A 24,384-nucleotide genomic window follows, 5' to 3' on the forward strand; every position below is an offset into this window, starting at 1 on the left:
CATAGTCATAGTCATAGTCATAGTCATAGTCATAGTCATAGTCATAGTCATAGTCATAGTCATAGTCATAGTCATAGCCATAGCCATAGCCATAGTCATAGTCATAGTCATAACCATAGTCAGCTGCAGTGGCTGTGGTAGTCTTGTCTTGTCTTGTCTTGTCCCGTCAAGCGATCCATGATGGCAACGGCAACAATAACGACGACGCCGGCAGGGGCGCCATCACGAACACTCCAACCCGCGTGATCTGCTCCGCCATGTTATGGCTAAGCCTACCACCCGTCTGAGGCACCTCGGCCGTATCCCGTCCACTTTTGATGTTGATCTTGACATTGACATTAACATGGACATTGACAATGATAAAAATAGGGCACTCGCAGTCAGTGTACTGCATCCAGGCCCAAGCACGACCAGAAACAGAAGTGGTCCAGGCACAACCACAGGCACAAACACAGGCACAGGCATCGGCATCGGTCGGCTGGTCGCGGTAAACCCTGGCTTTCCGAGGCCAGTTCCCGCAGTTCGCGGTCGCAGGCCGCAGGCGCAAGAGGCGCAGCAAGAAAGAATATACGGAATACTGTACTGTACTGTAGGTATGGATGCCTACCTTCGGATTCACAGTATCCGTACGTATGTACTCCCGTATGCAGTATGCTCCGTGCTCCGGACTGGAGCTAGAGTACCTACCTCTCCGTACTCCGTATCTGTACGCATATCGGTCCTTTACGCGACAGACGTGTAGGCTGAGTCGAGAATCTGTACCTCTATTGGTCCTCCACGCAACAGACGCGTGGGCTGAGTCGAGAGTCGGCGAAGCATCCCGTCACCGCGGTGGGACTTTTGCTTCGGACCAGTATTTTATTTACTGCGGTTGTTGTTTAGACCCGCGAGAGTGGAGTGCCTCAGGCGCACAGGTACAGGACAGGACACATGCACAGCTTCAGCTTCAGCCTCAGCCTTAGCCTTGGCCTTGATTTGCTTCATTTCGGCTTGGTTCGCCATGTATGGAGTAAGGCACCTAAGGTACTCCGTACTCCGTACCTTACCTTACCATCAAGCTTAGCTTAGGTACCTACTAGGTGCCTACCTTACCTTATCATCAAGCTTAGCTACCTGCCTTACCTTACTATCAGGCTTAGTTACCCAGGTAGGGTGCTGGATAGTACCGGAGCCGGTACCGGAGCCCAGTACTATTACACCCCGGGGACTCGAGTACCTACCTACTTACCTAGTGTGTATTAAGTAAGGATACAGAGGTGAATACGGAGCAGGTTGTGGGTTGTGGGTTGTGGGGTGGTGGTTTCTCTTGAGAGAGTCCGAGGGAAAGGGAAGGAAAAGGAAAAAATACCAAGTTCTGCTACGAGTACGTGGTAGCTTAGGAATAGGTAGACCGTAGTAATTGCCTTACCTAACCTTGTAGTTAGTAGTTAGTATTCCCTAGGTAGTAGGCAGTATGTACGGTGGTGGTGGTAGTGGTGGTAGTGGTGGTGAACGGGTTCGAAGGAAGTTGATTCCGTCCAGCCAAGCCAATCCAAGGTACGAATCATGCTGCTTCATACATGTACTTCATGCAGCGTCAGTAAAGTGGTGCGCACCCACTGCACTTGGGGGCCAGGGCCAGGGCCACGCATGGCTCCTAGATCCAGGTCCAACACTTGTGTCGGTACGGATACTGGTACTGGATTGGCCTCTGGGCCGCGTACCTAGGTAGGCCAAGAGCACGACCTCCATACTCTGTAGTAGTTAGTACTCAGACTACTGTAAGTAATAAGCTGAGAGATCCAAGCCGAAGCGAGTCCGCCCTACCAGTACCAGTCCTCCATACTCCATACCAAAACCAGAACCATACCTAAGTCGAGGTCTGCAGTGGTGGGGGCCAATCGCGTTTGGAGGTTTGGACCGGGGTCCTTAGGTCCCACCGAATCGAGTCCAGAACGTCAGAACGGATGGCGTTGCCCAAAACAGACAGGCTTGCGAGAGAGGGAGAGAATTCCCATCCCTAGGTACCCAATTACTGCATGCCCACTCGGCTTGACTTCATAGCCACGGTAACGGCTATGCTTGGATCAGAGTACGGAGTATGAACTTGGAATGGCTCGTCCACCACGAGAGAGAGTGAGAGTGTTCGCGCTGCGCCGCAGAACCAGCCTCACATGCCTAGCACTGTCCTCCATACTGCATTCGTACTGATACTGATGCAGCCACCTCTCGAGATCATGCCACCACCACCACCACCAGCTGCATGATGCGCTGATGAAATTAAACAGCCGAGTTTGAAAGACGGGGGCCCCTCTTTCCGTCCAAAAAGTCTTCCCACCTCGGACGCCCCGACAGACCACTAGGCCCGAATCGATTCGAACAAACCGCTTTTGATCTTCGTTCAGCTTGGGGCTGGGCAAGCTTTGGCGAACGCTCACGCTCACATTCACTCTTCAAAGTTCGTTCACAGATGTACTAGAAAGAGGGGGCGGAAATTGGATAATCAAGCGAACCAAATGCCGCGTTAGGCTAAGGTGCTCATGCTCCTAGAGCCTAGAGGAGTTCTCATCGCTTCTGTTTCGCTTGATCTTGCCCCATAATAAACCGGTCCTGTCTGCCCTATCTTGATCCTGTCCGATTTCCTCATAGCGTCATGCAGCCGTCGTAGAAGCGAGGTCCCAGGTGCGAAGGACCAAAAAGAAAAAAGAAAAGAACCAACAACCAAAACCAGTCTCCCTGCGTTTTCTAACCGATCCCAATCCAGCATCCAGCATCCAGCATTCATCATCCAGCATATTAGTCCGCTTTTACGTCAAACCCGGTAGCAAGAAAGGGACCGAACAAGTGCTCTGACGCAGACCGCCTGCGGTCCGAGCCAAAGACTCCGCGTCAAGATGCCTTTCAGTAATACCCATTGCGAACATAAGTCAATCATGATCGAAAAGGTTGGCTTGATCAAATCTCGAGAAATCGAATCACACTTCGTAAACAACGACAGTAAGGAGCAGAGAAGCAGTAGCCACAATCTGACAAGCCCCATCATCGCTGCATTCGAATCCACGTCAACATTCGTTCCAGGGTTGGATCTTCGTCAAGCCAGTACCCCATGCGGCGGTCCGCAGTGTGCAAGTCGTTAACAACGTGTTCGTCGGTGATCTGGTTGAGTTCCTGTGTAGCCTAATGTCAGTATGAATAGTGGTAGTCTTCGAATAATGTCCGCCCACACGCATGGTGCGTCACTTTCGTCTTGACTTTCCAAGAACCACATGGCGAGTAGGGAACCTGGGGGAAATTGTGCGGAAGTGGTGACAATTGTGGATGGAGTTTCGGGCAGAAAATACCTCTCGCAGTCTTTGATCAATCGCCCGTAGCCCGTTGACATGTCTTTGGCTTGGTTTCTCGCCTCGCAACAGTTGCGCCCGCATCTGCACCCATCGCATAGCAGCCGAAGCCCGGAGGTATATTTTGTGTGCTTGCAGTCTTCTTGTCGAAGCATCGAGGATGATTCTGCGGGCCATGTTAGAATCTTGAGGCGAGGAATTCTCTCAGTCAAGCTGTGCCGCACCTCTGCAGTGTTGCCTTCTGGACTTCGGTCTCCGGGATGTGTCCAGACTGAAGCCCCAAATTCCCCGGGTTATAGAGGGTAGCCAGAATAGCTTGCGACTCAGCGGCGCATTGTCTCAAGACCACATAGCCGTCAAGATAGTAGGATTGCTCATCTGGAGGGGTCGCCTCAGTGCGTGTAATCAGGGACGAGATGTGGACCTGCAAGGTGCGGAAGTCGTTCATGATCTCCAGGATCCGGATCGCGCGAGCCTCGTTCCCTGCAGATAGAATTGTCAGCGAATACGGTCTTGCCCACAAAGCTCGCATCATGGAGGCGAGGTGTTACTGTCAGACGCACGTCCATCAGCCATTGCGAGAGTTGATGCGCTCGAGTTTGGCGGTATGGGATCGAGGTCAAGCTGCACCTCCAAGCACGGCGCCCGTTGTATGTTATCGTGCGTTCGAATCTTCCTTTTCACGTGGCAGCTGGCCTTCGCTCGATCGATCTGGGGCCTCTGACCGTTGGCTCAGCCTTAAGGTCAGGTTGGGGTCTGTGTGAGTCCTGAGGAGAAAGAAGGATCTCCGGACGCGGTGAGGGAAGCATTCTTAAAGACAAAGCCCATGCGAAGATATTGCAGAGGGACACAGGATACTGCTGGGTAGACAGGGGCGCAGTAAGGATGATGATGGTAGCGACGGTCACTCTCGAAGCCTCAACCTCGTGGCTTTCCTGACATCTGACCAGTCAGGAAAGTGAAAGGGGTCTCAACGAGATGGGCCCGGGCCGTAGCGTCACGACGAAAAGGAACAAGTCGTCCAGCTGCGAGATAGATGATGATGGAAAGAGGTAAGTGATGCTGAGGCTGGAGGTCGAAATTTGCAGAACAACATCACCTGGAGGTCAATGAGCCAGAAAAATGGTCCACATTGGCGCGACGAAGATGACACGGGCTGTGAAGGGGCAGCAGGGGCTTGGAGTCACGCAGCAGGAGCACCAGCACCATTGGGCGGTGCCGCCATTGCCCAACATGTCGGCGTGCTGCAGCTCTGGCGGTGGATCTATCGAGGCTCTGCTGTGAGTGATCAGCAGGAGACTTGCAAGCCACAGAAGGTCGCGGCAGTATGGTCACTGGTCCGTGATGAGTTCCCGGGGCCCCTACCAAGGGAAACATGCAGAAAATAGTTGCAGGATGGATGGCAGTGGCAGTCAGAGACGAGACCCTGGCATATGGCCATGTGCGTGTCGATGGGTCGGTGGATATCTCGCATTAGTCCTCTTCTCTCACAGTTCCCTGTAGGGCCGTTGACACCGCCATGGGAGAAATGATGAATGCGGTAGGTGTTTGTTGACTGGCGTGGACCAAGTCCCCCTTAGGCTGAATAACCATGAATTTAGAGTTGCCTGGTATCCAATCAGAGGCCTTCAGAGAGGGATTTAAGTAGGCCTCGATCTGGCATGGCAGCGAACTAGATTGCATCTGGCTGGCCACTACACCCGATTGGGCTGGTCCGAGCCGGCAAACCCCTCAGACAAACGACCAGTCTAACCGAATGTGGACAGCTGAGACCTGCGGGTGCCGGTGCTCTGCAGCCTTCGCGCTCTACGGGCGCAGGAACAAGCGAAGCGCACGGGAATTGATCCTGGCCTGCAACGGCATCGCACTGCAGCTGAGTGTCTTCTTCCCGTCTCCAGACCATAGTCATAGTTTTATCCACTTGGTTTCTGCGTGGCACAGGGATCACTTCGTGTCAGACAGTTGGAAACACTAGGGACCCAACCAATCGTGGGCAAGACCTCTCCGACCTCTGTCCCCCCATACCGTTCGAGGCACACCGTCTACGCATCCGTGGCTTACGTTTTCTAACCTCGCTACGATTCCAGCATGACTGACAGCCCACGCATCCGATGACACCAGTCTACCATTTGTCCACTCCATCCCAGCCTCAATCAGCCACAAGTAAGCCACTTTTCAGTCGTCTAGTCTTCGGCTGGGTCAGCGCCTCGACTTGGACAGCAGACTAGTCCAGGCTCGTGAGGCAGGAAAGAGCCAAGCTCCTGCAACGTCAGTAACGGTCCAAACTCTGATCCCGCTCAAGAGCGGCTCGTGGTGGCTTGGGAGCCGCTGTTCTTCAAGGAGGAAATTTTGTGCCCTTCCGCATCCAACCGTGACCTCCGCTACATGATTCCACATCAGCTCAACAAGAGGGCTGAAAGCCACCCTACCAATAGGCCCCATGAACGCCGTCTGCCGACTCCCGATATGGTCAAGCCAGGACATAGAAAGATCCCTGTCCAGCGTGGTTGTCGAAAATGTGTCATTGCTCCTGCTACAACCATGCAGTGGCCTTCGGTATTGCAAAATAGTCCGAAATCAATCCCGTTCCGCGATGGCTTGAAGTCGGTCCTCGATTTCATCCTCTGTTAGGGTTCTGAAATCCCTATGGGTGCCTTCACTCCCGTCGTTCTTGGGCCCACCCACGATGCCAATCTCTAATTCGCCTTTCTTGAAATCAACGCTCAGAACAGTGCTGAGAGTGCTGATTCCAAGTTCCACCACTTCCTCCCAGCTGCCGGGAGCATGTTCCTTGTTCTTCAGCTTCTTCTCCAGATGATTGAGCGCCTCTTGCTGCTTAGGCCCAGACGCCGTCGCTTTGTAGCCCACATAGTACCCAGCAGGATCGCATTTGTATAGTTGGGGGCCGAACTCTTCGTCGACCGAGATCAAGGTTGTAGCCACGCCGAGTGGTCGCATGTACGCCTATTGGGCCATTAGCTCCTACTCCTCTGCAAAAAACTGCTGCCGCCATACCCGTTGTGTGTAGACTTGGTTGATGTTTGCCAATCGTTTAGCCAACACATCGCAAGGCATCTCGTAACCATTCTTGTATCTGAACTCTGCCGCTTCTCCTCTAGCCCGGTCGACTGATGCCCGAGCATCTGCTATCGAGCCAGTCATAACACATCCCACGGAGGGCGAGATCTTGAAGACATGAGAGACAGAGGAGGGATCAATCAACTTGTCCTAAGGCAGGAGTGTGAGCAACAGAGGAACCGGAAAGTTTTAGTATTGTACTCCTTACCGGCACTTTCTTTTGAGAGAGAACAACTGCGCAATCCTTCCCGCGTACTCCTACTGAAGTTATGTTGGCGGCTGTGATGGCCTTGAAGGCATATTCTGCACGTTGAAAGTCAGCGTGAGGTGTGTGCATAGGCTCCCGCGGCGATTGCAGTTTTGCATCGACGCGGGTGAAACAGAGGCCTGAAATTCCAGCTCCAGTCTTGAATGATGAGGAACGTACCAACTTGATATAACCGGCCCTGGTCTGAGAAGATAGTAATGTGTCGGTCATAGCCCGCGCTCCCTGATAAGGCGACTGTGGTCAGCTCGGAGTTGCCGATGCAGCTGCAATGACCTGAAAGTACGAACCTGACATCTTGAATGTCCTTCAACTGAGGCAGTTTGCACCAACTGTGTTGTTTTATAACCGGAACAAATCTCTTGAAGAATGGAGCCCTGACTTAAAGAGTTGTGAGAAGGCGTGGCTGTTGTGTTTGCGAATGGGCAGATTGGGAGTGAACGTACGGAGTACACCTTTGGAGGTTGTCAACGCGCAAGTTCACGGTGCCTGCGCTAAGGTAGGTTGGAGCACGAATGTCATGGAGCGCCACAGTACTACTAAATCCCGAGAGCCTTGCACCGCCACCAATGTGTGGCTCAGAGAAAAGTTCCTCCGGTAAATGTCTGGTATGGTCGACATCTGAATTCTCAGTGGTCATGAATCTTCTTGTCTATTCCTCTGTCTTTAGTTTGATCTCTCTTTCAATCGGACCCTATTATTGAATTTCATTTCACACTAGCTGTCGATCGATAGTCTCAGCTCAGCACGCGGCCATGCAGCAAGCTGGAGTTCCCGCTTGGAAGAGAATTGGACTAAAACTGAAATATGCAAAAGAATCTCCGGAGCTCACAGCGACATCCAACAGCAATCAAGATGACATCCTCGCTAGACCAGGAGAGCTCCAATCTTCTTCAGCAGAACCGCCAAAGAAGAAACGAAGAGTTGGTCCTGAAACAAATGGCCATCCCACAGATACCGTGGGCAATACCAATACCTCTCGGACAGATCAGGCAATAGAGGAAGCACGTCGGCCCAAGAAACCGAAGAAACGAGTGTCTTTCTCTGCCGACACGAAGCCCATTTCCTCGTCGCCAGCAGCTTCGTCGCCAGAGGAAGACTCTAAGCTTAATGAACACCTAGCCAATAAAAAGAAGCCAAAATCGAAGTCGAAACAGATGCTTCAACACGTTCCGGCACAGAGATTAAATGCTTCACTTGACTACCTCAACCAATACCACACAAATCGCACGATTTGGAAGTTCAACAAGAACCGAGAGACCTGGATCCTGAAGCATGCGTTCACCGAGGACGACATCCCGAGAGAGTACGATATCGCATTGGCGAAGTATATCCACGGGCTACAGGGCTCTGGTGCCCGTGACAGGCTGCGAGCACAGTGTCTGGATATTTTACGAAAGGAGGAAGAGGCTCGACGTGAAGTCAATGCCTCACATGAGGACAGAGGCCAACTCCATGATGAAGAGTTCTCCCAGCGATTTCGTAAGGACCTTGAGTTCAGCTCTGGGCCTGGGGGCGGCGAAGGCGGCGAAGAATACGTAGCCTGGATTCGGCAGAAGTCGCGAGCTCAATTGTTACTCTGGAGCTTGGGATTTGACGATCGATCAGTCGTAACAAATGGCATACAACCCTCCGACCCCAAGGGCGGACTGGGGGACGGGTACACCAATGGTGATGGCAAGCAGACACACAGGGAGAAGAAAAGGAAAAACAGGACTGCGGTTGTCGACTACGACAGCTCCAGTTCCAGCTCCAGTGACAGCGACACAGACAGTGAAGACAGTGATGGAGAGGTCAGGCAGCAGCGCCAGGCCGAAGAGGAGACTTCCAGTAGTGGCAGTAGCGACGATGATACAGACAGCGATAGCACCGACGTTGACAGCGCAGACTGAGGTCTCGTAGGGAGATAGATGGCAGGCTCAAGTGGACAGATTAGGAAGGACAATCCTCGCCGATGATCATTTTGAAACAGAAAAAATGCTAATATTAGATCAGGATACCTTCCATAAGGTTAGTAAGATGGATCTTATGGAATGGCGTGGACAAAGTGAGTGCACGTTGGTGTATGAAATGTATCACCATATTATAGATGGTTTGCCTCAATAGTGGCTAGGTAGTGCAATAAGTGCAGTGTCAACTGGTAAACTAGCCCTAAAAAGTGGGTTGCGCGGCAACCAAAACTGAGGCCTAGGTGCCTACTATTATAACCCACTTGGGCCTTAACGCTGCCGGAGTCGGGGGTTATTATACCTAGGTACTCCGTACACAGTGCCCGGAGTACTTGTGGATTGGCGGGTGCCTGGAGTAGGATGGAGTGCTAGTATGTCACAGGTCTGCTTCGTCATTATTCCTTCAGCCTGCAGTGACGGAAGAGGAAGGGTCAGGTCACGGGCCATTGAAGGGCACAAGCCGCTGCATCCCCCGAACCAGTCCAGCCACCAACCTACCTACCTAATCCACCTACTAGGCATCATCATCACTACCCTTCTATCTGTCATTCTGCCATCCTCCTATCAACAGACCATCATCCGCTGCATCTCTAGGCAGCTTGTGTTCATCTGCTACTTTCTTCCTGCATAGCGTTTGGTGGTTGCAAGTATGAAGAGCAATCTCATCGTCGCAGCCGCTACGCTGCTCGGTGCTGCCAACGCTGGCATGCATCGCATGAAGCTCCAGAAGGTTCCGTTGGAGCAGCAATTGGTATGTGCAACCGTCGTCCTCTGCTGTCGATACCCTTGATACCCTTTCTGACTTCGATGGACAGAGCGCTGCAAACATTGGCGACCACTTGCGAGCCCTCCGCCATAAGTACACCCAGAAGACACTGGGAGGCCCGGCCGAGGACATCTTCAGGCATACATCCATCGACATTGACAGCCCTCATGAGGTTCCGGTGGAGAATTTCCTGAATGCACAATGTAAGAGAACTCACTACGTCGATATGGACGATCTCGGCTGACCCTGAGCAGACTTCAGCACCATTGCAATTGGAACACCTCCACAGGAATTCAAGGTGGTCCTCGATACCGGCAGCTCCAACCTCTGGGTCCCCAGTACGTCCTGTGGCTCGATCGCCTGCTACCTCCACCAGAAATATGATTCCTCTGCCTCCAAGACCTACAAGAAGAATGGCACCGAGTTCGGTATTCGATACGGCTCTGGTGAGGTGGCTGGCTACATCTCTCAAGACATCCTTCGCATCGGAGACCTCACGATCAAGGATCAACTATTCGGAGAGGCTACCAGCGAGCCGGGTCTGGCATTCGCCTTCGGGCGATTCGATGGGATCCTGGGTTTGGGCTACGATAGTATTTCTGTCAACCACATTCCCCCACCCTTCTACAACATGATTGACCAGAAGCTCATTGATGAGCCTGTCTTCGCCTTCTATCTCGGCAACACCGATGATGGAACCGAATCCGAGGCAACCTTTGGTGGCGTTGATAGCAGCCACTACACTGGAAAGCTTGTCAAAATTCCCCTCCGTCGTAAGGCTTACTGGGAGGTCGATCTTGATGCCATCACCTTCGGCAAAGCGACTGCTGAACTTGATAGCACTGGCGTCATCCTTGACACCGGCACTTCCTTGATTGCTCTTCCGTCCACACTTGCCGAGCTGCTCAACAAGGAGATTGGTGCAAAGAAGGGATTCAACGGCCAGTACACGGTGGAATGCGACAAGCGTGACTCTCTCCCAGATGTTACCTTCACCCTTAGCGGGTATAATTTCTCCATCACAGCTTTCGACTATATCTTAGAGGTCCAGGGCTCCTGCATCAGCAGCTTCATGGGCATGGACTTCCCCGCTCCCACCGGCCCGTTGGCCATTCTGGGTGACAGGTGAGTCATCTCCCAAAACTTTCAGACATATGGTCATCTTCTAACATGAAGCAGCTTCTTGAGGAAGTGGTACAGTGTCTATGACCTGGGCAATGATGCTGTTGCTCTTGGCCGCTCCAAGTAAATCCGAGGTCTGGCGTAGCGAAGTAGGCAGGTCTTACGATTGATAGGAAGGAAGCCACTGCAAGGCTGGAAAGTTGCATCATGATTGCGTGGTGGACGATGTTGAGATGTGGGACTGATTTCACGGCGTTCACATGGTTTCAAACCGGCTATGCCAACAGCGCCTACATTATGCTGTAACCATGCACACCTTTACTTCATAGGCAGGATATCTAACCACAGACAATTGGTCTAGAACACGATACGGACCAAAAGAGGCTCCAAGTGTGCCGGCCTCCTGACACAATGAGTTTTGGCAACCCGTGGCGTGGTAGTGGTCTGCGCTGAGTCATGTAGAGTCTCGTGACTGGCATACAGCAAGGGATGCGTTCTTTGTCCCTTGCGGTGACAGCGGGGGCGGTCGATGGCGCCAAGGCTGCTAGCTGCTACTACAGTGTAGTAGGAGCTTGCTGCGACCATTAAGCATAAGAGCTTCGGCTGCTCCCCGTCACCGGCACTGCGCTGCGTGGTACGGACTGCTCGTTAACGTTAATAATACGTACCTACCTACTATTACCTACATACTTACCTAGCTACTGAGTGCAGTGGGCTACCCACACCAAAACACAGCAAAGTCTACTAACACCTCGATTGCGCCCTAAATACCGTTCTGGATCTTAGATCTCTCCCTGATCTAACTGCGGGTGCTCCAAGCTGTTTTGCGCCGCCTTCAACCATTGCTGTCCATACGAGGTCGATTGTACAAACAACGCGCCGCAATCGTCCCTTTGTCCTTAAATCCAGTCACCCTCCTCTCCAATTCCTCATCCACTTACTTCACGTCCCGGTCCTATTCTCCTCTCCGACGACTACTCTGCTCTGACTGGGGCCCGCAAGTCACCAAGTATCGTCACCCGGGCCTGCCGTCGCATCTCAATATTTGACTCGGATTCCTGCTATATGCAGCAGTCAATGTCCATCACAACAGCCTCTCGTTCGGAATGCTATTACGACTCCCCAAGAACCTGCATTACCCTCTCACGATCATCAAGGTAGAGAAGCGGGTTGGCGAGTTTGTCGCCCTCAACGACGATCTGTTCCTCTACTCCTACACTACGAAAGTCAAGGAAGGCAGTCGTTACGATGATGAAGACCAAGAAGTGGAAAAGAAGTTTGTCACGCATTTCCCCAGCACCCTCGAAGGTATAATTAAGGGATGGCGGGTCTGGGAAGGAGATGTCCTTACACAACCGTAAGTGTGTCGAGAGTCCGTGTCAGGCCTGAGTTCTGAATGCGCACAGGGAAGATATATGTGAGATCAAAGAAGAATGCCCGCATACTGTCCAATTCCTGGGTATGTGCACCAACTGCGGAAAAGACATGACAACGTAAGTTTCGCAACTCAATCTAGCTTTCGGATTGATGCTGACCCCCAACGAGTGTCCAAGCAGGCAGCGAGACAACGGACGCCGATCGCGCACCGATCCGCATGGCCCATGACACGCTACATTTAACGATCAGCAAAGAAGAGGCGGGCCGCATCGATGAAGAGGCAAAGCGCCGCCTTTTATCCGCACGCAAACTCTCGTTGGTCGTCGATCTCGATCAGACAATCATTCATGCTGCGGTTGACCCTACGATAGCAGAATGGCAGAAAGACAAGGATAATCCGAACTATGAAGCTGTCAAAGATGTGCGTTCATTTCAGTTGATCGACGATGGACCTGGTATGCGTGGCTGTTGGTACTACATCAAGCTACGACCCGGTTTGCTCGAGTTCCTGGAGAACATTTCGCAGCTTTACGAAATGCATATCTACACAATGGGAACTCGTCAATATGCCCAGCAGATCGCGGCCATTGTCGACCCGGATCACAAAATTTTTGGAGATCGCATCCTCAGTCGAGACGAGAGCGGAAGCATGGTGGCCAAAAACCTGGAAAGACTATTTCCTGTTGATACAAAAATGGTAGTCATCATCGATGACCGAGGCGATGTTTGGAAATGGAGTGCAAATCTGATCCGTGTCAGGCCATTTGACTTTTTCGTCGGCATAGGCGACATCAATTCCAGCTTTTTGCCCAAAAAGCAGGAGATACAGACTACGCCGAATCCCGAAAACAAGGACTTGGCGGGGGATGGTGACGAGAAGATTGAGATTGGGGAGGAAGACTCGAATGGGATTGCTGAAGACGGCACATCAACCATTCAAAATGGAACATCCGCCCTAGAGCATCTCCTAGCCATGAGTGGGGGTGATGACCCAGCGGTGCGGGAATTGCAGACCAAGGGTCAAGAGGAACTTATCACGTCACAATTGGAAGACAAACCCCTGCTCAAAATGCAATTGCAGCAAGACGAGAAGGACGAAGCTGAATCCACAGTCAATGGAGAGCCGGCCGCGTCACAGTCCACCGAATCAGACTCGAGCGACTCTTCCGACTCATCTGAAACGATTTCTTCCCCCAAAGCCAAAGCTCGCCACAGCATCCTGAAAAATGACGACGAGGAGCTGATTCACCTTGAAGCAAGCCTCACAGCAGTGCATACCACCTTTTACGCAGAGTATGACCGAAAGCGGCTTGCCGGTAAAGGCGGCCGTGTCGCTACCCTCGCCGGTCAGCGAAAGGCACCTTTACCGACCGCCGAGGAAGAAGACAAAACGGCTGTGGACCTGCTTCTTGTACCCGATATCAAACGAGTCATGCCGGCCATGAAGATGAGAGTCCTCAGTGGTGTCACCATCGTATTCAGTGGTGTACTGCCTCTTGGGACTGACATTCAGAATGCGGACATCAGCACATGGGCAAAGACGTTTGGAGCCATCATTACCGACAAAGTGGGACGAGGTGTCACACATGTGGTTGCAGCGCGACCAGGGACTGCCAAGGTCAAACAAGCTGTGAAGCGAGGGATCAAAGTTGTTGGGACTGCATGGTTGATCGAATCTATGCAACAGTGGCGGAAGTTGGACGAAAAGCCCTACTTGCTTGAAGGGGTTGGCAAGCAGAAACAAGATGCTTCAAGTGAGACTGGCGACAATCTGGACAAGTCAGATATCGCGGCAAATGATTTTCTCCTCAGTTCATCTGATGGTGAGACCACAGGATTAGATACCGAAGACGACCAGCCGGCACGGAAGAAATTGAAATTGGATGTCGGTAAGCAAGAGGGTGCGGACGTGGAAGACTTTGAGGATTTCGTCGACGATGGCAGTCCGATCACGATCGATCAAGACGAGTGGGCAGATATCGATGCCGAGCTCAAGGAGTTCATGGGCAGCGAGGCCGACAGTGAGAGCGATACCGATTCTGTCAGCTCTGCCTTGAGCTTTCGGGAACGTCGTGCAAACAAAAGACGAAGAAATGACAACGCAGACGGGAACATTTCGGCCGGCGACATTGGGAAATCGCCGACCACCAGAAGGAATGGAGCTGGTAGTGCACTGAAGACAGTAGCAAATATCAGCAGTGAGCGGGAATCGGAAGGTGCGAACACGCCCATTGCCGGAGAGACGGAGGAACAAATCAAACAAGAACAACAAGAAGTCGAGGAGGCACAGCAGCGTGACGAAGAAGAAGAAGAAGATTCAGATGACGAGCTCGCCAGAGAACTGGAACGCGAGCTTGAAGAGGCCGACGCTGAAGAAGAGGAGCATGCGCGAGAATCTACTTGATCTGGACCGCCTGGCTCCGGCCTTGCGAGATTAACTTGGATCTTGTGGGCGAGCTTGGTTGGATCTTGAAAGTCATGATTGACCATAGCGAGGGCGTCTGGAAGTGAGCATCAGCATCGTCTGTCCATGCTTTGTTTGGTTAAGGTTATGAATACTAAGCATCCAGGATATCATAGCACAAGACAGCACAGCAGAGTAATGTCCAACGAACAGGTTGGCGAGAGTCTCAAGTATGAGCAGACATGGCCAAACTCGAGCAGGACAACCAGAGGGATCCGACAGATGTATTTATGCCATTGTTCACGTGACAACTACTCACGTGACATCTATTCGGGTCTCGTCTACTCTTCGGTTAAAGGTTAATCCGGACCACCGGTTGTTTGTCTCGACTACAACCTACAACATGCTATGTACGAAGGGCACTCATCTTCCATGGCTATTAGGTGCATGGCACCTTGAAACGGCCGGTGTCGATGAAGATAATAGTCCATTCATCTTAGCATAAATCTCGCCAGCATCATGACAGCAAGACATGGATCTTCCTGCACTCCCTGTCCAGGAGAGTTGTTTAGCTGAAGCGTCCCCAGAGCTCCGTGCTCCGTCTTACCGGCCATTGCCCGGCGGTGTGGTGACAGAGCAAGGTATCTTCTCTTGCTGTGCGCAAATTGTATCTGTTCCCTTCAAAGATCGACCCCATTCATGTCTCTGCTAAGTCCTGGCCAGAGGTCAGTTCCAGCCCGAGTAAGGCTTCTGCATATTTCATCCCTGCCCGCTGTGCTTTTGTGCCTTGTCCTTACCAACTTCTTTGACTTAGCTCTATCAACTCGGCCTAGCATTGCCTGAGAGCTTGGGCTTCTATGTGCACCCCTGACTCGTAGACCTGTGGCAGGTTTGATTGCAGTCGGCCGTCCGGACCCCGCTACTCAATCAATCTGCGTGCTGGGGATTGTCCGATATCTATGCATGTCAGCCTACGTCGTTACAGCAGGGATGGACTCTCAATAAGAGGCCGGCAACCGAAGGTTTTACATGAGCTCCCTCCATCCTTTACTCATCTCAACTCCCATCAATGGTTCTACGACATCCAGCAGTACCTGCATCTGCGCAGTAGAATGCTAGGGTTTGCGAATGCTGACAGGAAGGGTACGGCAGCCTTGTTCGATGGGCCAGTCTATACGGATTCGAAGTCGCGCAGGGAGTCTAGGAAATGGCCTTTTCGACAAATCCAAGAGAAGGGCGCAAGCACTCAAACGGACTTCCTCGCCATGCCGGTAAAACAGTCTGGGGGGCATAATCCCACACCTCACGAGGCTGGATCCAGCACACCATTCTGGACGAACCGTATCAAACTGAACACCTTCGTCTATACCTTTGTTCTCCTTGCCTTCTGCCTCCCAGTCATTGCGCTCACCCTCGTGCTCAAAATCCCCAGCTGGTATGGAGCCCGTGCTGCACACTGGGCAAGCGCTTTCACCCACTGCGACTTCAAGGGCCACTTTACCCCCTACGATAAGCCCTCGATCAGCATTTGGGATAAATCCGGGCTCTTCTACATCAATGTCGCATGGGGAAGTATGGCCTTCTCCACGGCCAAATTCATCGATGTCGTTTGGGACATTGTTGTTGGGCGAGCAGGGCAGGCCTTTTTAGGCTGGGTTACCTATAAGGTCTCGTCTCAATACTTGGCAATGGCCATGCGGGAAGCCCCGGTATCATACACTACATATGTATCTCTGGCATTCGTCCCACCGAATTTGACGATGACGGCACGATTGGCGGGAGAACTACTGACAAATCGTGGCTGGCGACCAAGGCTGATCATGGTCTGGATTGTCCTAAGCTCATTATTTGTCCTTAGCTTCTCTACTTTCGTGGCTGCCATGAGCGGTTACAGCAGCAATTCTTATGCTGTCCTAGCAAATCACGCAGGTGAAGTAGTGCCGTGGGATAATTTTCCGGTGGTCCAGTTTGCTATTAACGATGCGTGGCGGATGGGAGAGCCAGGACCTGTTACTATCACCATGGGTGAAACCTGCACTCAGCAGGGGCTCAAGGACGATGATTCGAAGGGCATCTCACAGTCATACCACCGTCGAGATAACCAGGGAGAAGACGGCGACGGAGGCAAAGGCGACGAGCAGCCTTGGCAATACGTTCCGTTTAACTGTACCATGTTTTGGCGGACGGTTCAATGTAAGTCTTACAGAGCCTCGACCAAGGATTCTCTAACAGTGTGGCAGATGTCAGCTCGTATGGCCTCCACGGGACACAGATACAAGCCAGTACATTTACTCTGAATGGACTGGCTCACAACTTGAGCTCCCCTACGCTGAACATTACCACCTCTTATACTCCTTCCTCTCTGTCCAAGTTGACCGGATACCTCGCAAATTACTCGATGCAGTCCCCAAAGGTCCTGAAAGATGTCAACGAAATCTCCGAATCCACGTTCTGGACATACGAAAACGAAACTTACTCTCTTGCCTATGTCCTCGACCGTGCCAGTTGCCAGTATAGCCGCTCACATAACTGGGGCTTCTCTTTTCTTCTATTGTTTATCACTTCCTTACTCCTCGCTCTATGGGCGGGAGGGACATGTGCCCTTTGGTTGCATGTCCATCGCAAAGATCTCACCAACATGCATGTCCTACGGGACAGGCACTTATCATCTGGACCGAGCGGCATCTTTCGCTCAAGTTGGGACCTAGTAAGCGCTATCAAAAGAGACGTTGGGCCCAATGCCGTCTCGCCGGAGATGAGTGAGAGGGATATTCGTGACCTAGTCAGAAAAGGACAAGGCATCGGCGACGCCGGCCAAGGGCAAACAAAGATCCAACTTTCAACTGAAGCAGGTGCCAACACAGAAAAGGGCCTTTGCAGTCCTATCTCTTACCACCGGTCCAGATGGGAGGCAGCCCGTTCGCGACTATTCCCTTGCCAGTCATTTCTCCTGACGGGACACGAGAATGAGAAGCCAACGACGGGCAATCCTACTGAATCGGCCTTCTCGTTGACTTCTCAAACCCCAATGCTCGCATCCTCTCATACGCCTCGTTCAATGTCTTCCAGCATGCTATACCAGCCATCAACGGCTTCGACCGCACGGGTAGACTTCAGTGAACAAGCACCTACGGATATGATATTCGGGACCGATGCTGTGACGCTACCAGCTAATAACGACTCCAACCCTACCGGCAGTCCATCCTTCCAGTCGCACTCAAGCGGGCTCACTTTCTCGCCGCACTCGATCACCAGGGCCCTTCCACCGGTCTATATCCCAAGCTCGGATGAACGCCAGTGCGAGCAAACAAGGTGGCGGCTTCCGTTATCGACTTCCACGGAAGCTCTCTCGCACTCGGAAACAGATTCACCGAGTCAAGCGACAGGTAAAGACAGCTGGCCGAAAGAGTCCACAACGACACCAGCTCATACGAGGTTGGATGCTATCACTTTCCAAAATGACCTGGGCGACGATTGAGACATTATAGGACGAACCTCTGATGGGGCCTTAGGCCCTTTGGCAGCGATGCGTGCTGGGTTTGAGGCTTATTTCTAGCCTATGCCCCCAGCATCTTCCGAGAATAAGAGTAGATCAAATGAATAGTTCTCGCATCTTCCGAGAATAGGAGTAGATCAAGTGGATGGTTGAATTTCTTCTGGGCCTGGCGGAGTCTCAATCCAGCCCTACTCTCGCTGGTTATTTGATATCCAATGGGATCCCTTTCTCTCTCCGAAACAAGTTATTCCTATCTATTCTATCAGGACTCTACCCTGCCTGTTCGCGAGTTAGTTGGTTAGGCTGGGCGCGAGAAGAAACATCCTTCCAACGGATCGGCAACCGTGACGGGCTGCCTGCTGATGATCCATGAACTTCAGTGACGTCGAAAAATCCATCTAAGCACGCTTGAATGGTTGCTGGCTGCATGTCGATGTCGGATGGCCTTGGCTTGGTTGGGATGTCGATGTCGTCTGACCTATTCTGTAACCTGACCTGACCTGACCCCTACACTACACTACACTACGGTACGATACTCCGTAAACTATTCGTAACTGTCAGTTTTTGCCTATTATTGAAGGGAGGAGGCAGGATGCAGGAGGCAGGAGGTACGGCGCATGATGCATATTGCATCTGGGATGGATGGATTTGAGGGTGTGCTATTGGCCTGGCCCCCTTTCCCTGACCCCTCTTGTGTTCTGAAGCCTCCTCAGCCCTTGACACCCCGGCCAGACTTTCGGACTTCAAGTTCTTAGGCTCAGGCCAGTTATGTAAGAATTTCAATCACTGGAGGTACTCCGTACAGTGTTTATCCAGTCATGCAAGAAGTTCAATCTGTACTGGAAGTACAATGTTTATCCAGTCCTAGTTCTGTCCCTACGGCAGGGATTTCCCCAGACCGATCTTTCGTATTCCAGCTGCTGCAGCCCCTCAGGAAGCCAAGGTCGGAGTTTGCCATGGGACGCCTTCTCTCGGTTCAACCACTCACTGCCAGTGGCTGACTGCTCATTTGCTGCCTTCATGTCTTAGGGCCCCGCGTGCGAGAGAGCCTGGACCCCTATCCCTGTACCAATAATGTCTTACGGTTGACTGTTCGGCACAACCTTGGCGCGTCCAGCTCGACGCCTTTTCTCGTATACCTCAGCCAGGTGCGAGTAGCTCGACAAGTGGCGTTGCTGAGAATGTGCTCACTCACACTGAGGGTGGGATCTGCGACCTGGAGTTCCAGGTTCATGGCTCAGGAGGCTTAGGAGGCTTCGCTTCAGAGGTGCGGCTGGCTGGCTCTGGGCAGCCAGTTGAGTTGGGAGTTGCAAGGATCCCCTCGTCGTTGGCTTTTCGCCCTTCGTGAATATGAAAGCCGTCTGTGGCCCCAGCATGACCGGGGGTGGTGGTCGACCTCTTTCTCGCCGCTATCCCTTCCGATCTTGAATCTATGAGAGCCGCAGTCCGCTACCGCGAGACTCCAGCTCCAACTTGAAGTCCAACATTTCCTGTTCGTCTTCGTTCCCTAGCCCGAACAGTCGAGCTAGCCTCGCCACAGCAGCAACAGCAAATGGCTCCCTCCACAGCGACGCCCAAGCGTCTGATTGTTCTCTGCGATGGTGAGTGAAGAGGAAAAGACCAAGAGACCACCAAAAAGATGCTGCTGCTCGGCCATCCATGTCATTGATATATGTACACAACTGTGTAGGGCTAACAGGTACAACCCCCTAGGCACCTGGCAGAACTCCCTCAGTGGTGAGGCATTCAGCTATCCCACCAATGTGACGCGCTTTTCTCGAGCACTGAGCCAGTTCGGAGACAGAGATGGGCAGAAGGTCCCTCAGATTATTTACTATCAGCCTGGCGTGGGGACTGGAAATCTGACTGATAAGTTGACGGGAGGTAAATAAAGATTTCTCGTTTCTCTCCAAACTTGGTCTGGCATGTCCCTCTGGGGGGAGAATCCTGTTTCTATGCTCTTGCCTGGACTCGAGTGTCTGGCAGAGTGACTCGGTCATTTCCTCGCTTGATCATCGTCACTGGAACTGTTTGACTGATTACCAACAACGAGTAGGAGTCTATGGTGCTGGAGTGTCTGCCGATGTGCGGGCCGCGTACGGCTTCCTCGCGCATAACTTTAATCCCGGCGACCAGATTTATTTCTTCGGATACTCGCGCGGCGCATACACAGCGCGAGCCGTCGCAGGGCTGGTCACCACCCTTGGCCTGCTGACCAAGAAGGGCATGGACCGCTTCGGAGCCGTGTATCAGGAATACTACCGCAAGGAGAACAAAGGCAGCAAGCCCGACATCCAGAAACTAGAGCAACTGGCCGGTGGCGAACTGCATGAGGGGGCCAAGGACAGCGTTGAAATCATCGGCGTCTGGGACACGGTCGGCTTCCACGGCGCAGGGTTCGGGGGCGAGGAGTTTGAGTTCTACAACACCACCCTCTCCCCCCGGGTCAAGCATGGATTGCACGCTCTCTCGCTCGACGAGACTCGTGAAGCATTCCTTCCAACGCTATGGGATTCCCGGATCGACAGTTCTGACTCCGCAGCCGGTGGTGGGAATGTCAAACAGGTGTGGTTCTGCGGTACCCACGCCATCGGCGGCGGAGACAAAGATTCTACTCTGGCAGACATCGCCCTAGGTTGGATGGTCGCCGAGTGTCATAAGACCGAGACTCTGTCTTTTGTCGACATCGATGGGAGTGCAGCGTCGTCATATCTGCTCTCTGGGCCGGCGGCAGTGGGAGGCCCCGGCTCAAAGCCCCATCAACCTCTGACACCTTGGCCAACCGTCGAGTATCCCGAACCCGCCGCGGCGAGCAGCACTGCTTGGGGAGTCTCCAACCTCGTCCACAGTGTCCCAGGAACCTTCTGGACAGTGGCCAATTGGATCTTGCCAGCTAAGTCCGGAGTGCGAACTCCCAACTCGCAAGGTTTTGTTCCGGCCCAGACCAATGAGCGCATCCATCAATCTATTCGGGACCGGCGTCTCGGTGAATGGCCGTGTCGTCCGATCGCGGAGCGCATCGGCGAGTCCACGCGCTGGAAGCTGGCTCCTCCTGCTCCTGAAGGAGCCGTGCTTGAAGAGACTGACCCGGACGCTGTCGAATTGAGGTTCAAGGGCAAAATTAGGCCAGTGGCATGAGCGACGGATCCGAGCTACCCTGCCTGGCTGTGGCTGTGGCTGTGACTGTGACTGGACTGGGACTCTGGAGGGTTGTGATACAGCACGATCCGTATCTGAGAGAATGCTAGGCTGGAAACTGATATGTTTTGCTCAGCCGAGCTGCGCACTCTTCTTACTTTCCCAACAAATTGACGAATATGAACACAATGTATCCTATCGGTCGGGATGTGTTGAATCATTGAATTTGGTCATTGCAATGCGAGGTTCGGACCGTAGATTTGCGTGACTACCGGATACTATGATTGGACACCGTGTGGCTATGCTGAATGCTTCTCTCCTCCTCGATGGGTAGTAACTTTGAGGTGCATTCAATTGTTGCAGCTGGTGAACATAACGGGCCCTGGAAGGCAGAAATTTGCCCTAGAGCAAGCAGAGGATTGTTTTTCATACTTGGTATTGGCACCCTGTTCTAGTGAATCATGGGCATCCGCCAAAAGCCGGGCGATTTCGAGGATGGATCTAAGACTGCTAAAGCGTTGTAGCGACCCATGCTGACGCCTTGTTGATCAATTCTTCATCGTTGAGCTATTCAGATCTCTTTCGGCCGAAATGTTGCCCTCAGAAGATATGGTGGCTTCACGAGTCCTTCTCTCCAATTCCCGCTTTTCTCTTGCACGTCTCGCTTGTTGTCTTCGAACGTTGACAGGCTGGTAGAACTCGTTGAAGTTCATGACCACCCCCAAGAACCGCAGATTGACATCAGGTTGGTGAGCCAGATCATACAATAACATGCTGAGACGTGATCTGAATTCTGCAGACAACTTCAACTGCCTTGACCTCAACGAATTGAGATGCGTCTCATCGTCCGTTATGCCAAAGTTTGTGATTGGCGGCGCAGGAGAGTCACTGTCTTCGGGCAGCAGCTGTGCCCCTTTGAACGGCCTCCTTCCTGCCGTCGCAGTTGGTGTGCTTGCTCTCGAATCGCCCACAATATCCCTCTCAGTGATGCCCCATCTTCCCTGCGCGGTTCGTTGTTCGATCTTCGCACTGAATTGTTGCCTTCTGGTGTATTCGGCAACACTGTAGGAGTACAGCGAATCGATGACTTCACGGTAGCCGAGCATGCATTTCAAAATGTGATGGACTTGGACGACCAGGCTATCTTCCTGCTGGCCAGTGACCGGATGTCTTTGCTGACCGATGAGACCTTTCTTCGTAATATTGTTGAGATAAGTGGTGTGAGCTTCGATCAGATCATCAAGCGTAGCCTCTGGCTTATGAAGGGCCTCTTGCAGCTTCTCCCAACTTGCTTCGATCACTTCAAATAGAAGGTAGTATTGCAGTTGATTGACAAAATGTACCATTTCTGCAACCACGCACCTGGAGCGCTTCCAGTCATTTCCCAACTTGTCACTGACTGCCGCCAGCACGCCTCGGCCGCCTGTCATGCAACGTTTGCACGTCGAATTGAGAGAAAACTCAACTCTCTTGATCCTCCAAAGCAGGTTAAAGATTTTGAGGTATTGAGTGTTGGCCCACTGAGTGATAACAACATCGCAAGGTGCACTAATCTTGTATTCCAGGGTGAAGCAGTCCCATCCGATCTCACCGGTGGAAAGCTCCAGCATACGGGCATCCAGTCGCCTCAGTACCTCAGGATCATCATACTGGGCATTAGAGTGTCGGATAGCATGTTCTAGCTGCGACGTTAGATTATGACGATACATCGAGTTGACAGGACGATCAAGATGTTGCGCCAGAGACTCGATGAGGAGTTCAAAGAAATCTCCCTGAGCCAGAAGCATATACTTCTTAATAGCAGCCAGGTGCGTGAATAGCCCAAATTTTGTCGACATGAGGTGCGTTAAACGCGACATGGTCGTCCGGTAGGCAACATCAATCGACAGAGACAGACTTGCCGTATTGGCATAGTCCAAAGACTTTGAGTTCGACTTCGAATATTGTATGACCCAGTCGGAGTCGCCGCAGTTATGGCGGATGAAGTTAAGAGACTTACCAATGAGGAAAACCTTCCGGGCAAACTCTGAGGAGATGATGGAGGGGACTAGACTGGAGTCAATCTTGTATTTTTCCTCCCAGACAGATGTCGCCACATGCCGATGGTCTATCGCCGGTTGAGAGTTGGGGTCTGGTTCTGTGATGAAGAATTCATGAAAGGGATCGATCAGTTCACCATCGTAAATCCAGTGCCTCAACATCTCGTAGAAAGGTCGTGCGATACGAGTGAGGAGCCTTTCGGCAAAGGAGGCCACGAACGGATCGCCATGTGAGGATGACAGGCCGTGAATGAGAGAGATCATTTGGCCACCTCGCTTCTGCTTTGACTCCTCCACGATTAACTTCATCAGCCGCAACCCCATTGTGGCATCTCTGGTCCAAATAAGACACCGTTTAAGGGTGACGCCAGTCGTACGGGTAGCTTTTGGATCGTGGGTACAGTCGAGGACAGCCAGGGCCTGTCTGATTTCACTTTCCAAAGAAGCGACCAGGTTCAAATACGACCGTAACTCGTCATTGATAGCAGAACGCAGGCTTTGATCGATAAGACCGCCGTCTTGAGCTTCAGCGTAATCCGCTAGACCTCGATAGAGCAAGCAGGGTTCAGAAAGTGCATGAAGCACAGACAGCATAGGCACCGGGAGAGTTGGGGGAAGTTTAACAGTGGTAGTAGCGGTGAACTCAAGATGTGCAGAAGATACCCCCTGCAGGTTGAATGGAAGATCTCGTAGCAGATCCCACTCAGAAGGTCCAGGGGCTGGGGGCTGTTGTTTTGGTCGGATTGGCTCTGTAGCAACCTGCTCCGGAGCCTTGACGGCACTTTCGTTCTCCTCTTCCTCTCCCTGGGAGACTCCATCTCGATGAATCTGTTCAGGCCTTACTTTGGACGGAAACCCATGAATCCGATTGTGCGGAGCCTGGGGTGGGTACACGCGGCCGTCTTCTTGATCTTCAGAAGTAAGCGACTTATCTAGAGATGGTTCCTGCCGACGCGGAATGTTTGCGAATTGGTCTGAATCTGTCAACGGGTTGCGTGGGCGCAGCTCTGGGAGGGCCGGCTCCGACAACTTGTAGAGTAGGTAGAGGATCGCCCATTTCTGATTTAGGATTGGAATGGCAAGGAGTCGCGAGTAGAGATTGCTGAACCGGGCGGCTTTCTCTGGAGATGCGTTCTCTCGTAACAACTTTCTCTTGATCAGGTCTTGGGCTTGATTTGTATCTGGCGGCAGCCGGCCGTCCGCCTGGTAGATGGTGGCTTTTGCATTTTGGATGGCGCGGTCAATGCGAGATTCTGTGTCGGTATCGTCTTGATCGAGGGTGGAAGGTGGCACAAGGCTTTCGAAGAGGGAGGTCAAGGTACCGCTGACGCGAGTCAACCGTGAATCAGCCATAGACTCGGCCGCCGCAGACACGAGGGGCTTGGTGGCATGACAAGGGGATCGCCAATGGTCGGGGTAGACAATTGCTC

General features: G+C 52.4%; 8 protein-coding genes across 8 annotated transcripts; 5 read left to right on the plus strand and 3 right to left on the minus strand.

Annotated features, from left to right (window-relative positions):
• Positions 1-3,018: 3,018 nt before the first annotated feature.
• Positions 3,019-3,852, minus strand: A1O3_02783 (uncharacterized protein; the record flags this gene model as incomplete). Its single annotated transcript, XM_007732923.1, has 3 exons — positions 3,019-3,147; positions 3,321-3,486; positions 3,545-3,852. 3 exons carry the CDS (start codon positions 3,850-3,852, stop codon positions 3,019-3,021), a joined length of 603 nt encoding a protein of 200 aa, XP_007731113.1.
• A 2,045-nt stretch (positions 3,853-5,897) lies between these two features.
• Positions 5,898-6,960, minus strand: A1O3_02784 (proteasome subunit alpha type-6; the record flags this gene model as incomplete). The annotated part of the gene is made up of 5 exons (XM_007732924.1): positions 5,898-6,284; positions 6,336-6,548; positions 6,607-6,701; positions 6,826-6,888; positions 6,954-6,960. The coding sequence occupies 5 exons, from the start codon at positions 6,958-6,960 to the stop codon at positions 5,898-5,900; spliced, it is 765 nt and encodes a 254-aa protein (XP_007731114.1).
• Positions 6,961-7,418: 458 nt separating this feature from the next.
• On the plus strand, positions 7,419-8,555 carry A1O3_02785 (uncharacterized protein; the record flags this gene model as incomplete). The annotated part of the gene is made up of 1 exon (XM_007732925.1): positions 7,419-8,555. The coding sequence occupies one exon, from the start codon at positions 7,419-7,421 to the stop codon at positions 8,553-8,555; it is 1,137 nt and encodes a 378-aa protein (XP_007731115.1).
• Positions 8,556-9,261: 706 nt separating this feature from the next.
• Positions 9,262-10,627, plus strand: A1O3_02786 (vacuolar protease A; the record flags this gene model as incomplete). The annotated part of the gene is made up of 4 exons (XM_007732926.1): positions 9,262-9,363; positions 9,428-9,581; positions 9,633-10,503; positions 10,558-10,627. The coding sequence occupies 4 exons, from the start codon at positions 9,262-9,264 to the stop codon at positions 10,625-10,627; spliced, it is 1,197 nt and encodes a 398-aa protein (XP_007731116.1).
• Positions 10,628-11,606: 979 nt separating this feature from the next.
• Positions 11,607-14,281, plus strand: A1O3_02787 (uncharacterized protein; the record flags this gene model as incomplete). The annotated part of the gene is made up of 3 exons (XM_007732927.1): positions 11,607-11,857; positions 11,907-11,993; positions 12,061-14,281. 3 exons carry the CDS (start codon positions 11,607-11,609, stop codon positions 14,279-14,281), a joined length of 2,559 nt encoding a protein of 852 aa, XP_007731117.1.
• A 1,265-nt stretch (positions 14,282-15,546) lies between these two features.
• A1O3_02788 (uncharacterized protein) lies at positions 15,547-17,235 on the plus strand (the record flags this gene model as incomplete). The annotated part of the gene is made up of 3 exons (XM_007732928.1): positions 15,547-16,474; positions 16,522-16,988; positions 17,065-17,235. 3 exons carry the CDS (start codon positions 15,547-15,549, stop codon positions 17,233-17,235), a joined length of 1,566 nt encoding a protein of 521 aa, XP_007731118.1.
• Positions 17,236-19,329: 2,094 nt separating this feature from the next.
• A1O3_02789 (uncharacterized protein) lies at positions 19,330-20,915 on the plus strand (the record flags this gene model as incomplete). Its single annotated transcript, XM_007732929.1, has 3 exons — positions 19,330-19,378; positions 19,491-19,661; positions 19,831-20,915. The coding sequence occupies 3 exons, from the start codon at positions 19,330-19,332 to the stop codon at positions 20,913-20,915; spliced, it is 1,305 nt and encodes a 434-aa protein (XP_007731119.1).
• A 548-nt stretch (positions 20,916-21,463) lies between these two features.
• A1O3_02790 (uncharacterized protein) lies at positions 21,464-24,307 on the minus strand (the record flags this gene model as incomplete). The annotated part of the gene is made up of 1 exon (XM_007732930.1): positions 21,464-24,307. One exon carries the CDS (start codon positions 24,305-24,307, stop codon positions 21,464-21,466), a length of 2,844 nt encoding a protein of 947 aa, XP_007731120.1.
• Between the last annotated feature and the right edge of the window lie 77 nt (positions 24,308-24,384).

The sequence above is a fragment of the Capronia epimyces genome (genome assembly GCF_000585565.1).
Source record: "Capronia epimyces CBS 606.96 chromosome Unknown aczIQ-supercont1.2, whole genome shotgun sequence".
Lineage (NCBI taxonomy): Eukaryota > Fungi > Ascomycota > Eurotiomycetes > Chaetothyriales > Herpotrichiellaceae > Capronia > Capronia epimyces.